Source organism: Astatotilapia calliptera, chromosome 3 (genome assembly GCF_964374335.1).
Source record: "Astatotilapia calliptera chromosome 3, fAstCal68.1, whole genome shotgun sequence".
In the NCBI taxonomy this organism is placed as follows: domain Eukaryota; kingdom Metazoa; phylum Chordata; class Actinopteri; order Cichliformes; family Cichlidae; genus Astatotilapia; species Astatotilapia calliptera.
The window spans coordinates 49,036,827-49,051,989 of record NC_137424.1 but is presented as its reverse complement, the minus strand read 5'-3'; the positions used below and the strand labels follow the sequence as shown (position 1 = coordinate 49,051,989).

General features: G+C 37.9%; 2 protein-coding genes across 4 annotated transcripts; one reads left to right on the top strand and one right to left on the bottom strand.

The window, feature by feature from the left end:
• The first annotated feature begins 3,557 nt into the window (after positions 1 to 3,557).
• On the top strand, positions 3,558 to 6,122 carry LOC145425460 (large ribosomal subunit protein mL48-like). Of its 2 annotated transcripts, none has more exons than XM_080298500.1 (4): positions 3,558 to 4,162; positions 4,342 to 4,382; positions 5,452 to 5,554; positions 5,865 to 6,122. In XM_080298500.1, the coding sequence occupies exons 1-4, from the start codon at positions 4,103 to 4,105 to the stop codon at positions 5,940 to 5,942; spliced, it is 282 nt and encodes a 93-aa protein (XP_080154626.1). In that variant the 5' UTR covers positions 3,558 to 4,102; the 3' UTR covers positions 5,943 to 6,122. The 2 variants fall into 2 exon arrangements, with proteins under 2 accessions (XP_080154626.1, XP_080154627.1); XM_080298501.1 differs by lacking the exon at positions 5,865 to 6,122 and adding an exon at positions 5,659 to 5,851 and having other exon boundaries at positions 3,562 to 4,162.
• Positions 6,105 to 14,081, bottom strand: LOC113019137 (sterile alpha motif domain-containing protein 9-like). 2 transcript variants are annotated; one of them, XM_080298496.1, is made up of 10 exons: positions 13,263 to 14,081; positions 10,281 to 13,038; positions 9,935 to 9,975; positions 9,740 to 9,804; positions 9,377 to 9,591; positions 9,040 to 9,296; positions 8,401 to 8,529; positions 8,156 to 8,312; positions 8,026 to 8,067; positions 6,105 to 6,900 (listed from the first exon to the last, which is right to left on the bottom strand). In XM_080298496.1, the coding sequence occupies exons 2-9, from the start codon at positions 13,018 to 13,020 to the stop codon at positions 8,057 to 8,059; spliced, it is 3,615 nt and encodes a 1,204-aa protein (XP_080154622.1). In that variant the 5' UTR covers positions 13,021 to 13,038; positions 13,263 to 14,081; the 3' UTR covers positions 6,105 to 6,900; positions 8,026 to 8,056. The 2 variants fall into 2 exon arrangements, with proteins under 2 accessions (XP_080154622.1, XP_080154621.1); XM_080298495.1 differs by having other exon boundaries at positions 8,033 to 8,067.
• Between the last annotated feature and the right edge of the window lie 1,082 nt (positions 14,082 to 15,163).

Below are 15,163 nucleotides of genomic sequence, written 5' to 3'. Positions count from 1 at the left end.
TATTCAGATGGAAAATCTAGAAGAAGCTATCAATGAAAGATCAGGGAAAATGTAAAAAAAATGTCTTCAATGTTTGAGGTTATTGTTTTCTTACTTTGACGCAGCAGTATTATTGTGCGACAAAGATTGAACATTTCCAGGAAAAGCGTGGGGGTGAGATCAACAGATATGTTACTGACAAGAGGCCATGCAACTGTAAACTTTGTAACACTGTCAACAGTTTCTTTCATATTCTAACATGCTTTGTTTCCTTCATTTCTTTCTTCTTTCATTTCATTTCTTTCAAAGGCATTTTAAGTTTCCTTTTTCTGATAATGAAACGTACCACTGCAATGTTTTCTGTTCTTACTATCTGACTGTCAAATGTTACCAGTGTTTTTTAGGTTATGACATAGTCATGCTGATATTGGAGTGCGGTGTAATGCACTTTTAAGGTTGCTATATAGGTCTTAGTTTGCAGATGTGCATATAATGCTTAATAAGGACATTTTTAGGATCTTTTGGTTATTACAACTAAATGACAGGGCTCCACGAAATGTAACCTTGATCACAATTTTGGCTTCCCACGATTAAATTAACACAATCTTGAAAATGATCTGTTATTTAAAAAACAAAGCAAAAGCAAATTAAGTACTCCCTAAACGATGCCTGATCACAAGCTTTCATGTACCACACACGCACAGCTGTTCATTGCATCACACAGCTTGAAGTTTCCTGGACTTGTCAGTACAAGTAACACTGCCAAAAATCAGAACAACAAAAAACAAAATGTCTGGCACAACGTGTGGAAATGCTTGATTTTTAAATAATGTGTGTCTGTGCAGAGAACTAAACTGACAATTTTTTCAACCAGCTGAAAAGGGGAAATGTAGAAGGATCCCACAGCTGTCGAGTACTTTTCTACGAGTTTAGTCCCATCTGTCATGTAGATGAATGGAGTGAAAGAGTTTAAATTTTATTTCTATTAAATGCACTCTTGTCCAGCTAAATATGGATCTCATAGATCTGCAGAGGTTAATTAGCAGTAATATAGAAAAATGTGAAAGAAGCCCTGTTGATATAGGTTTTGGTGCCTTTTTTTAATTTTATATTTTTCTTCTAAGTGAGGAATAAGCAGGAGCAGTTTTACTTTTGCCACTGAAAGAATAAAGTTATATATGAAGAAAACAAAGGAAATGTTTTATTTATGTTCTAGTCCTGCCATGTTGCAAGAGAGCCTGCTTATGCAGTTCAACAGACCGACCACGTTCACAACGTGAACCACGTTTTATTTTGCCTTTGCCATCAGAACGTCATTACAATCTGGCTACCTGACAGAAAATGACAATGAATCCACATTTTTGCACAGATTTGACCTTTTAAAGGTCCTAAACTTTTGATCAGCTGTAAAACAGCCTGTTTCAGTTTAAGTGTTGTTTTTAATAAATTGCACGCTCAAGACCATTTTTCAAGTGGTCTTCAACTTTTGAGCCGGACTGTGTTTTGATGTGTAATTTTAGTACAGTGAAAAAGTGACACAATTTTAGTTCAGTCTCATTTAAATTGTGACAAAACGCCAAATCCTTATATTTGTCTAAATATCCATGATATTTTGCTGGAGTCAGTCCAAAATAAATCATGAATCCAGAAATACTTCTTGCCTAAATTAACAATGCATGAGTTCTACATCCAGGCTGACTCAACATGTTGTGTAAGTGTGCTAAAACATGTTGTTAATGTTGCAACTAAAATGGTTAATTCCTCAGGGCAAGTGCGCTCAATCTCTTCACTTCACTTCAGGCTCAAACTAAATTTAACCATGTGCACAATAACAGGCGTAACTCGTAATCTGATCTATTTAAGAGCAACAATTCTTGACAAACATAACGAGGTGGATCAACTATGAAACAACCACACCTGCCACATTATTTAAGAACTGTGTGCTTTACAAAAATAAGAGGCCATATGAATATTAGACAAAACATCCCACTGACTGACTCAAAAGACAGTAACACACAGTTACTGAACAGAATAAGATTTTTTTTAAGTGCTGGAAACAAGTAAACACTTGTCTACTGTGCATGTTCTTTCATGCTAACTCTATTTAGAATGCTTTCATATGTATTATTATAATAATACATATCATTATTATGAAAGCAAAATCAAAGCCATAGGACGCCATTCTTATGGCGCCATAGCTGCTATACGCTAAGACTGATAACATTAATATTAAAAATGTTTCAAAGATGCCTCTATTGCCTGCTACAGCAAAACATGCATGCCTAGAAATGAACTTTGATCATTTCAAACATCACCAGAAATTCCTTATCGTCAAACACGTCATGACACATGGGTCCTCCACACCAGCAGTTTGTAACTAAATCCAGTTGGGACTTTTTGTGTGCATGAGAATATTAGTCTCAATGAAAAGTACTTTTATATTTTATATTTTTGCTGTGCACCTCTAGAAAAATGCAATCACATGAAGTACAGAAGCAAAACACAACATTGAAGAAAGTCCAATTTCATTCAACTCCGCCTCCCTTTGACAGTTCAAAGACACAAAACAAACAACATTGCTGCACGTCATCTCATCTCACATTCAGCATTCCTACATTTGCAACATTCTCGTTGTCGTCACCGGCATCTCAACATCGCATTCTTCTGCAAGACCTGCCACATTCCACTGTTGTAACTCATCATTTCATGGCCCTGTATCACTTCACAAAGCATCTAATAACGATTAATCTTAACCTTAGACACTTAAATTATGTCTAAGGTATTACGTTTGTATATTAACACATAGAAAGCAAATGAAACTGATATAAAAACATTCTGAACACATGAATGTAGCATAAATCATCTAACTCATTATGAGATCATTTAATTGATAACTTTTTAGATTTTTTCTAGAAATGTTTATTAATTCTTAAATTTAGATCATTTATTCTAAAAACAACACAGGAGGAATGACTGCAGCAGTTGGAAATAACCAGCACAGCACAGAGGTACTGGAGTTACATTCATATTTTATTTAGGATTGACCGATATTTCCACTACATAATTAAACTAATGAAGAAGTTAATGTCATAAAAATGTATTTATTTAGTTTCTCACATTTGGGGCTTACAATACAGTATTGATCACATTTGTGTGGTGACGTTACAGTCACTTAAAGCCTGTTTATTCTGCTTTCATTGGTTTGTGTTTGCACAATGGGTCCAGACTGTCTGTAATATAAAAGACTTTTTTTTGCACTTTGTGAATATAGTGCCTCATAAGGAGCATGCAACCCAATGTCACTGCAAAGTGTGTAATAGGCCAGCTGGTCTATTGTGTGGATGTCATGCTTTGCCTCGCCTATGCATGCTTAAGCTACAGTACTTTGCAGAACCAGCAGAGGTTAAAAATGTATTTAAAGCATCATGAAAACAGTCAGGGGAAACTTAAACTTAAAGAAACATTACGAACACATTTACACGTAAATACATATCAGCCATTTAGCTTAATCATAATGTGACATAGAAGGAGCCTGGAGTGTACTTCATAACATCCTTTCTCAGAAGTGTCTTGTTAGCTTTAAATAAATTACAGACCTCTGCTGGTACACGTGTCAATTTCACGCCTGGGAGAGGCAAAGCGTGACATCCACTCAATGGACCAGCGGCTCTGTCGGGTTAGAGAATGTTTCATATATGATATTAATGTAGTGTTTTTTGATGTAGGCTCTAGAGGGCAGGATGTGACCACATTTACAGTGAACCAATAACAGCACCTCCTTTAAGGCTGTTTATTTCTTCTTTTGAAAACAACAGGTTTATTTTGTTATTTTTATTTTGATCGGTGTAACTGATGCAGGTGTAATGTTCACAGCTGTGAGTGCAGTGGCAAAACTGTCTTTTTTCACACAGTCCTCTGGGAGTTGAGCTCCACATATTTCTGGTCTTCAGTAATAATGAAGCTCAAGTGTAACTTGAGTAAGGAACATCTGTAATCACTCATCGGCCTGCAAACTCAGTGCTGACATCATTACTCTGGTCCAATCATTTTCCTGCCTGTCTTCTGTTCTCTGTGTTTGAAATCTTAGTGCTTTTCCATTATTCTGTCTTTCAGACTTCCATTGATGCCTCCCACCTCCTCCTCATCTTTATATTCACTACCACCAGCATCTAGACTCCAGGGGGTAATCCTCACTCCTCCCACTGCTGGGATCTCATTCTGTTATGATGGGTCACTGATGTCTAATTGCCAAATAGCCTAAATGAATTCTATAGCTCGATGAATCACGCTCACTTCTTCTGCATGAACTGTCCATGACCACCAAAAGTGGAAATTACTAATGTGGCATTTGTCTCCTTATAGACACCAAATTTCTATTCAGACACATCCCTGCAAGCGTTACGGTAAGTGTCGACAGCAGATGGGCACTAAAAAAATAATTCAGGCCAAGAGTTTGATTCCTATTTAGTCTGCTCTGTTTATACAAATCATCAGGCTAAGTAGGCAAATTCCAGTTGCTTGTTATGCTGTCATATATCACATTTTCACTTAAGTATCACTATGGACAAAAATATTTATGAAATTATGTTGGTCTGATATTTACTTCAGAAGGGTTTCTCTTTCATTTTTAGACAAATTAATTAAGAGCAGTGGCAGCTGGGTGGGTGGTCTAACAAAAGAATTAAAGTTCACACTACTAGCAGCAGCATCATATCCTCGATACCACATTACAACCAAAAGACCTTATCGTAGCAATACCAACAAAACTACATAAGGGAATACCCAGAATGCCAGTCACACACACTCTCACACAGATTTTGACTAGTTGTTGCTGAACACATACATGCCTTTTTCTATTGGTGGTTGTTGTTGTTTTTACAGAGACAAAATATGCAAGAATGATAGCTGATGATCAGAATGGGGCAGGTTCTGTGTGTTTATAGCAGATAGAAACATTTAGCCAGGATGAACTGCAGGTTTGTAAAAGTTGTTTTTCTCCCTCTAAAGGGAGGAATAAAAATTAATTTAGATGTGTTTTACATGAAGGCGCTGACGTAGTTATCAAAAACGTTAAACTGTCAAAGCCACAGTAATGATGGTAGGCGATCAAGTTTTAAACCTTGATATATTTCAGACATTGGTCACTAGGTGGCAGCAGAGTTCCTCTGCATTGCCTCAGTGTGTAAGACGAAAACTTTAAAAAAATCCCACTCTTGTTCTCTTGAATGAGCTTTAAGTTAAGAGAACAAACAGCCCTGGTATTTTTCTGTTTACAAATAGAGATGAAGAAGAAAGCGCTCTGAAAATGTAAGTGCTTCTAAACAAATGTGAAAAGATTCATGGATACAGATAACCTGCCCAATTCTCATCTGACCAATATATTACAGCAAGTTTGTTGTTTTTTGGTTTTTTTTTCCTTTGTAGTAGACTGAAAATTTAGCTTTAATGCTCTTTAATGCTTCCCACGTACAGCTATGCTTTACCAACAAAGAGCACAGAGGTCATGCTGATGCAGGAGCAAGGCACCAAGACGTACGTCGATGCTGTCCTCAAGACTCACCACCGAGTCGTTCAGGTAAGACCTGGCTTGTTGTGTTTTTTGGGGTTTTGTTTGTGCTTTCAGCTCAAACTGCAGGTGTACTGAGAGGTTTTAAAGACCTAACTGTTAACAGTGTCCAGCTGAGCACTCTGAACGCCGCGCTGTGTCCCGTGTGAGTAAGCTGTTGCATGTTCATCTTTTAGTCCATAACTGTTGGAGAACATTAGAAGTGCTCACTATAACAAACCAAACTCCATCTTACTCTTAAAAGCAATGTGCATGTGTAGTTTTTAGTCATATCATAATTTTTACTACTAATCCACTTCTCTCCCTCTGAACCTCTCAGCACACCGAAGCTGATTTCCAAGCACGGTTCAAGGCGCGTCCAGAGCTGGAGGGGCTCATCGCTCAGATGAACCAATAACCTTCACCGAGTATCAACACTACAGTACTTGTACGACAACTAATTTATAGCGCATTGCTCATTCCTCAATAACATCCCGTAAAAACTGATTTTCTGCTTTAAGAAAAACAAAAGTGTGCACATTTCTATTTGTCTTATTGGGGGAAATAAAACCATACTCACTTTTTTTCCAGCTCAAAACTTTTTTTTTATTATTTAATCTACAAATTATTCTGCTTCATTGAAAAGTTTGAACACCAAACGTAGGCACGATATCATTTTTCACTTTTAATTAAAACAAAGTAGTTATAATAAAATGTGAGTTATTATAATTAAGTCTGTTTATTTAAATATTTTCTCATCTTCTGAATAAAGATTAACCCATATTGTAGAAAACATAAAACACATAAAATTAGAAAGACAAAAAAAAGGTAAAATTTTGTTTAAAAAAGGCATTTTTTACATTTTCAAAAAACAGAAAAAAACAATTATTTGGTTGCGAAAACAAGATTCTGCAATGTTCATAGGTTTATATACCTTAAACAATAGATTTAACCCTTAATGTTTATGCCACTAACTAGATAAAATTAGGTTTAATCATTTAATATCAGTATTCACATTCTTTCACATCATATTCTTGCACAGGAGGTACGGAAAGGCCGCATGTTAATCAAATGTACAGATCGACTCCATTTTCTAAGCAGTCATTACAGTCATGTTCTTTCACTGAGATCCTTCAAGCTCATACATGAGAAACCTCAGACTTCATCCCTCTCAGGATTTTATAGACATCTCTGCTCTGTTGTGTCAGCGTCACAGACTAAACAATCTCTCTCATTTGGTCTCATGTTGCATTTGAACTTCTCTCATCACCATGTTTGTCCTCAGAGATCACATCCTTTTCCTGAAGCTCGTCTACAACAGCTGCTGCCTCACTCGCTCTGCCAGTCAGAGCTGTCCAATGGCAAACCACGAAATCCTGAGCGGAGGAAGTTGGTGAAAATTTAAAAAAAGAAAAAAAAGTCTAGTGTTCAGATCATCACTGTTGAATACTAGACAGTGATGATCTATATTAGGATTATAGTTGTGAGAAAAGAAGTAAATCCTTTTTTCAGTTCTAAGGTTTTACTTACCAGAATATAATAAATATCGCTTTGTCCTTATCAGGTTGTAAAAGATCAACTCACTCATTTTTTAATGAAAATTATGGCAAAACGCTGAAAAACTAAATAGACTTTAATGCTTCCATTAATACAGAGGGTAAATAGCAGCCTGGTGCTGCAAACTAAACAAAGCTACGAAGCTGCTCTCTTTTCTTTTACAAGAAGTCACCACAGCTGACAGATTTCCAGGGAAGAAAGTAGTAATAATTTTAAAGAAACAAGTGTTGATGCCCAACAGTCTGTTCACACGAGTCACCATCCCAGTAAATGTCAGACCGTGCAATGCTCAGGGAAGCTACAAAAACCCCAAAAGACCCTAAAGGCCTCAATTAGCATGTAATATGTTGAAGAAAGTCTCTTCACATGTTCTCTTCTCGTTTTGCAGCCACAGGAACTAAACACTCCGCAGTCATTGAGTTGAACTTAAATCATGAAGCAGGACAATGATCCCAAGCACAGGAGAATGGAGCAGTCAAAGTACAGACCTCAACCGGACTGAAATGCTTTTTCAGACAGCTGTGTGTAAATGAATGACAGCAAAGTTCAATGAACTGAAGCGGTGCTGTAAAGAAGTGTGAACCAAAATACCTCCACAATGATGTGAGAGACTGATAAAGTAACACTGATTGCTTCTTATTGTTGCTAAATGTGGTTTTACAAGCCACTAAATCTTGTGTTGTGCTTAGTTTTTCACACACTACTTCTGCACTTTGGCCTAGTTTTGTTAAATGAATAAATATAAACACATTCCTCATCTCAGGTTTGTATTTAGATTCTTTCAGAATCCGATTGGAACCAGATGTTTTTTCCCCTTCAAATTATAGCTGGATAAGTAAAACCTTAGAATAAAAAAGTGGTGTACCTTCTTTTTCATGACTATTTTTTTAAAAGGATCTACTTTGATAACAATAATAATCTAATAATTATGGATTAAAACGAACCTCTTACCCTGTTCTTGGTGAATGCTTGAGTTTAATAGTCATCTGGAATAAAAGGGTTCACATTGGTCAGATGGTGGCTGTTCATAGTTTAGATGAGCTGCGTTAGGGTAACAACATATAAAACACTAACCTGTTCCGATAGTGCACGTCCACACGGTGTCCTTTTCCTTTCCTCCCCTGCGCTCAACGTCAAGTTTCAGTTTCATGTTTCCGAAGTCGCTTTTTTCATTTCCAATGACCACCTCAAAGAAATTAGTGTCGCTCCACTCCAACATGAACTGCTGTTTCTGCAGAGAAAACATTTTATGGAAACTTGAGGATTTTTGCTGTTTCTATGTTATGGTGCAATGAACAGAAGTGCAGCTTAGTCCAAACCTCAGGGCAGATTTGTGCTGTGTCCCAGTCTGTTGAGAGGTAGAAATAACTCTCCAGCTGTACAGGGTCAACAGGACTTGTCTTTCGGATTTTTCTGAATCCGTCAGATTTCTCCTTCTTCTCCACTTCCTGAAACATGGAAAAATGGACCATTCTTCACATACAAGTAATGGTTGGAAATCTTTGGGAATCGTGTTCACATCTATTCATGTCTTTAATGAACATATGTGTTTGTGTTTATATCAAGATGAGAACATTGATTTGCACTACTGCAATCCATGTAACTGAAAAGGGAAAATGCTAAGAAAACACAAGTAACAACTACAAAGTTAAAAAAAGCTCAAAGCTGTTCAAAAAACAGCTTTTGAAAGAATGATTAAATTACATTAGCATAAAGATGGCTGTAAGTTCTTAACTTTTAATGCAGTTTTCTCTGCCTGAAAGTCAGTAATGTTGTCAGTTGGGTTGTCAAAACATTTAGAGACCAAACTCTATTAATTTGTTGCCTTGTAGTGTCACTGTGTTTTTGTATTTATCAATGAGAGCATTTTATTTCTCTGTGTTATTATATATCACCTTGATGATATTTTTCCTCACTTCTACTTCATATTGTTGCTCCAGTACGTGGCATTGTATTACCTGTTGTATTAGAGGATCATGTGGGACCAGGTAAACGTGCAGAGTGAGGCCAGATGTGATTTGCATGTATATCAAGACATCAGCAAAAACTTTTAGATATAGGCCCAGTTTCTTTAGGATCATGGCTCCTCTTAGAGAGAACTCCGGCTTGTTTAACTTCACATGGGATGATGTCATTTCAGACACTTGCTCCAAATAACCTCCACTGCTGTCCACATGCAGAACTCGAAATATGTCTGACATTGCTGCATTTTCACCTGCAAAGCACAAACAGTCGTGTGCATAAATATCTTTATTACTGTAATAAAACAATCATATGTGTTTTACGACTGCTCACCTGTACAGATCCAGTGCGGCAGACGGACTTCCTCTAGCTTCCCATCTGTGACTTTGATGTCCATTAGGGGTCCTGCTGGTATGCAGTCCATGCATACAGGTTTCCTCATGAATCGCTCCCATGAGCTAAACTGGTATCTGAAGCTGACGGTTTCCTTACAAACCCACCGCAAGGCAGACTCGCTGCATTCATATTTGCCACTTTCAGACTGCAGGCTGAATTTGAATAGACAAGACAAAATGCTCTGTTATGCTCTGTTCACATGCACGAACAGAAACAGCAAAACTGCAAAGCAAATAATATAAAATGGCACTTGTAATGAATTACTTTATGTTCTGTCTTGTAGTTATCGATAACCTTTACCTGTAAGTATGAACCTCCTCCATTATCTCAACTTCAGGTTTCAGCTTCGTCCACTGACTGGAGTCCTGTTGTACAAGATATTTTTTTCATTATATTTTTACAATATAATTATACATTTACATTATGACTTTAGAATTTTTATGTGACATACAATATATGAGAAACAAACAAAATCCCAGAGAAGTAGAAACTTACTGTTTCATTGTCAAAAGTCTTCAGAAGTCTCTCTGATGGTTCTTGTAAAGCAAAGTTAAATTTTAAAGAGCTGGCCAACAACATATCATTCAGACACATTGGTTTTTTCCCCTTTACCACAAGTGCTATCTTGTGTGAGATTTCTACATAACAAAATTACATTAAGTACATATAAGATATCTATTTTCTATTGTTAGAATCTTTAAGTGTAACAATAAAACCAGTTTAGTACAGGAAAACTTTGTACGCAGCACTAACTCACTTTGATAATGGCAGTACAAAATGTGTATTATTAACACATATGACATTTGTAAAGATGAGGACTTTAGTAACTTAATTCTCTTACCCTCAGCTCTGTGAACGTTGTAAGCAACAGGACCTCCGATTGTAAATCCAACATAAAAGAACACATGGCCTTTTTTCCAGAGGCTGTCTTTTCGGTTGGCATCTAACTCGATCTCTGTGTCACCAAATGTTGCATACAGCCTGTAATCTTGCACTATACCTTCAATTCTGAGGAGTTTGCCTTGGACTGTCGGATCAGTGAAAATATCGTCATTCCTCCAGTTTGTTTTTGGGTCTTCCAGTGCATCTTGGGTCCACAAGATTTCAAGGTTGCGTCTGTGAACAAATCTGTTCAGACCCTGACCCGGTCCAAGAAAAAATATGGGTCGAAGGTACCTTGACTGAAAGAGTGACTTATATTCTTGTTCATAGGATTGCAGAATATTTTGGATTAAATGAGGGAGGTCAGAGGCCAATTCGTGTTCACCATCTGTAGGCCAACACAACAGCAGAGCTAACATGTGAAACTCGGGTTGCATCTCAGGAGCCAATGGCATTTTCTCTCTAAAGCTGCTTTGGTAGTCGGAGCTGGACGGAGGTTCTTTCATATTTATCAGCATGATATTGGCCAGAACGTAGTTGAGTAAGGCATGTGTAGCAGAATGTTTGTGTTGGCAGATTTCTCTCCACCATACAGCAATGTCCTTGGTGTCTGATCTAGTGCATCTTTCAAGACATGAAAGTACTCCCGGAGAAGTGACAGCCAGTTTTTGTTTAAGTTTGTGGAAGGCTTTCTGGAGTTGATCATTTGGTTCTGCGTCTCCAACATACTTTTTGTAGCATTCTATTGTCTTTCTGGACATGTAGGATGAATCGTCTCTTTTAACAACAGAATATGAATACGTTAAAAACGTGTCAAAAAATTCAAATCTTTTCTCAACCAAATCTCTGAGGCTGTTTATTAGCTCCTTAAACCTGACAATGTTCCTATCTCCGGTGGATTTCAGGACAGAGTCCAGTGACATGGTTCTTGTGAGAACTTGCTTCCAAAGTTCATCATGTCTGATAAGATGGTCATACAACAGGCTGCAAACTTCCAGATAACCAAACAGCCCTCTGGTGTTTAAAGCACGCAAGACTTTTACATTCCCATCTCCTTGTTTACCCTTTGCATGTTCATTTTTAGCAAGTTTTTCTTCATCTTCAAAAGCTTCAATGGCTTTTTGGGCCAGTTGCAAAATTTCGCTTGGTCTGGTATAAACGGGCATCTTCTTTAGGTGGATCTTATGGACTTGGCCTAGTGTATCTGCAACAAATGAACTCCAAGGAGCCCTCCGCTTTGCTTCTTTTGCCCAGATTTCTGCATTGTAGTAGTCTTCTAGTTGAATATAATAAAAACGAGCAAGAGTCTGTGGAAAAAGTGAAACTTCATAAAACTTATTTGAGGCCATGATCAAAACTGACAGACTGTTGCCCTCATCTTCTCTTTTTGTAATATCTTGAATCAGTCTGGAAAACTTTTCTTTCCATTCTTTAATGCCATGAGTTGGGTCCTCTATTACCGTAATTTCTCTTTTATTTAGCATGTCTTTGATAAACCCAAGTAAATATGGAGGAACATAACTTCTGCAAAAACTGTTCAAGAAGTGTCTTGTTGTGTCACTTCTGGTCACACCCGCATTAGCCAACAGTTCAGTACAACACTGAGCTATCATATTGTGAGCCATGCAAACCTTTTTTTCAGATCTTTCACCTTGTTGGAAGGTGACGATCAGATGACTGAAAGGCTGCATTTGATCCTCCAGTGAAAGGTGACCAAACTTGTCTCTTCTGAGGAAGTCCAGGCACTGAGACTCCAGGAGATATGAACCTGGTACGTAGGCGTTCAGCAGGGATAGGAAGGCAGCAAGCTGCATCTTCAGTGGCTTATTTGTTCTTTTGATATGTTCTAATGTAGCACATGCGTTCCTGATGTAGGCTTGAGAGAAATTAGACTGCAGAATGTTAAAACCATGAAACTGCTTGCATCGATCACCAAATCTTCTGCCAAGCTCCTCTTTTTTCATATCAAAGTCTGCTTGCTCTCTGTCTGAGAGAGATTTTTTGAGAATAATAGATTTTCTCATTTTCCTCTTGAACTTTTGTTTCAGTTCATAAGAACGCGCCTTTTGGTGGATAATCCCGTCACTGCTTCTCACACAGTTCAGTAAAATTACCACAGGCAAATCAATTTCTATATCCTGTTCAGCAATCTCTTCCATAATCCTGTCCTGGAGGATGTCCAATATGAACTCATCATTTAGTAACAACAGTACCGTTTTCTGGTGGCCATGGCTACCTGCTGTAAAAAGGCTGACCACATCTTGCGCAACTTTTGTGATATCTAATGTTGAGCCTGTCAAAACAGCACATCTGAAGGTTTTCCTCAAGTCCCACAGCACCTGCATAGCCAGTGTGGTTCCCCCACATCCTTGTTGATGAAACAGTTTAATTGTTGATGTCCCAGGGCCTTTTCTTCTCAGGTGAATTTGTTCTTTAAGGGTTTCATATCCATCTCGTTTGATAAAAGGAGTTGCATTGCCATCTGACACTGCTTGTTCACTGATATAGAAGTTTAACCAGTTCGGTGGGGCCCCTCTGTAAAAGTTTTCCTCCACTTGCTCAGCGTGTTGAGTTTCAACAAACTCTTCTTCAAACTGATTGGCATGGAGGACATCCAAAAATGAGAAGGAATCACTGATTTTACTCCTTGCATCTGCTTCTCCACCTTCAGCAGTGGGCAGGGCTGGTCTGTTTGCCATCTTCACACTTTCACTTTACTTCATGGTAATGAATGTAAAAACAAAACACAAACATTTTTTAGTCTTATGTCTTAGCTTAAACTATTTGTAAATTAAGGTCTTACATTCACTTTATGGAATGTGATATATTTAAATAGCCATTTCATTGCTGGTGGAGTACACACATATATAGCCTTCTCCATGTAAAGGACCAAACATTAACTTCAACAAAAACTTTCAGATCTTAACGGGATTTATCTTACCTCCTCTAAAATGTCGCGGACAGCTCTAGCGATCTGCTATCATGCCATGTGTTCAAGCACTGGGACCGTGGATGTGTACTGTAACCCAGGAGGTAGTAGACACACCCAAAGCAGGAAGAGATAATCACCTACAGACATGGACACCTCTACACTTTTAACGTCAGAGCACTTCTAAAACAATCCCAGGCGCATTTCCTTCCTGCTTAAAGTTTCTTTTTTTTAAAGGCAGGGGCTACACTTGACTCGTTCAGTCGATAAACAAGTCAAATATTGCACAATTAGAAGCCAAAGAGTGGAAATTTGCAAATTTATCCAGCACAAATAATAAAATAGGTGGTATATGTTAATTTTGTCCTATATTCAAACATTACGTGCACTTCTTCAAAGCGGTATTGTATTCATAAGTTCATTTGATAAGGAAACGTTCATCACAACAGGAAATACTGACGTTTCACTATGAACGCGTTCATGACGGAAGATTATTTTATTCCGTCACTAGTTCGCGCTTGTGGTTGAGTTAACCTGTTATTCAAGTTCATATAGAGATAAAGTCAAGTGTTACGAACGAGTACGATATAACGATATGATGATTTACAAACGTGTACAATGATTTGTGTGTAATGAGGACTCACAAGCGCGTGCTTCGATCGACCATGTAAAACCCTCCTACGCATGCGCATATCCAAGCCTGAATAAAGGGTTTCAAAACCGTTATGTGCTGCCGACGGGAAGCTCAATATTGACGTTTCGATAGCGTATTGAGTATCTACGGTCATTGGTATTGAGTCACCGAGGCACAGATGTTTCAAAACCCAGTTCCAAAGTGCGGTAGAAAACACCCAGGTCACGTGACCACGACAAACTCCGACGTTGTTGTGTGTTTCACGCCTGTTTCGACAGGTGGCGTACTTGCTGCTTCCAGCCAACGAGAGGCGCCAGGATATGAATCAGTGATGTTTTTGACATTAAAGCTTCTATTTTTTGGTGTGTGTAAAAACAAAAAATGTATCTGATTATTCTTATTATTTGATGAGATATAAAATCATACGTAAACTCATTAAAATATCTCAATAAAAACTCATCTGCTTTCAGGGAGAAACACAAACGTTTCTTTCATATTAATCAGCATGATATTGGCCTGAATGTAGCTGGGTAAGACATGTACAACAGAGTCTTTATGTTGACATAGTTCAATGTCCTTGGTGTCTGATTTAGTCCATCTTTCGAGACAGGAAAGTACTCCCGGAGAAGTGACAGACAGGTTTTGTTTAAGTTTGTGGAAGGCATTCTGGATGTGATCATTTGGCTTGGCACAACATACCTTTTGCAGACATTCTGATGGGGTTTTTTTTGTGAAATGTAGGCTGAATCATCTTTTTTCAAAACAAAATCTGAAACTGTCAAAACATTTCAAACCTTTTCATAACCATATCTCTGAGACTGTTTACTAGCTCCATAAACATGAAAAGTTTCTCATCTCTGGGGGATTTCAGGACAGAGTCCAGTCACATGGTTTTGGTGAGAACTTTCTTCCAAAGTTTATTGTTGTTCATTGTCTGATAAGATGGTCATACCACAGGTAACCAAGCAGCACTTTCTTGTTTGCCTTTGACATGTTCATTTTTAGCAGGTTTTTCTTCATCTTCAAAAGCTTCAATCCCCTCTGGGCCAGTCTCAAAATTTCTCTTGATGTGGCAGAAATGGTTGTGTTCTCCAGGTGGCTCTTATGGACTTGGCCTAGTGTATCTGCAACAAATGAACTTCAGTGAGCCCTCCGCTTTGCTTCCTTTACCCAAATTTCTGTGTTGTAGTAGTCTTTTAGTTCAATATAATAAAACGAGCGAGAGTTTGTGGAAAAAGTGAAACTTCAAAAAACCTTAGTAATTCAAGGGGGTTGTGAA

What these genes read in the sequence shown, in the direction of transcription:
- LOC145425460 (XM_080298500.1), top strand. Translation starts at nt 4,103, where the DNA reads ATGCCTCCCACCTCCTCCTCATCTTTATATTCACTACCACCAGCATCT. An exon ending in ACATCCCTGCAAGCGTTACG is followed by an intron (nt 4,383 to 5,451) that starts GTAAGTGTCGAC and finishes TCCCACGTACAG; the next exon opens with CTATGCTTTACCAACAAAGA. An exon ending in CTCACCACCGAGTCGTTCAG is followed by an intron (nt 5,555 to 5,864) that starts GTAAGACCTGGC and finishes TGAACCTCTCAG; the next exon opens with CACACCGAAGCTGATTTCCA.
- LOC113019137 (XM_080298496.1), bottom strand. Translation starts at nt 13,020, where the DNA reads ATGGCAAACAGACCAGCCCTGCCCACTGCTGAAGGTGGAGAAGCAGAT. An exon ending in AGACTTTTGACAATGAAACA is followed by an intron (nt 9,805 to 9,934) that starts GTAAGTTTCTAC and finishes CTTGTACAACAG; the next exon opens with GACTCCAGTCAGTGGACGAA. An exon ending in ATGATCCTCTAATACAACAG is followed by an intron (nt 8,530 to 9,039) that starts GTAATACAATGC and finishes TCCATGTTTCAG; the next exon opens with GAAGTGGAGAAGAAGGAGAA.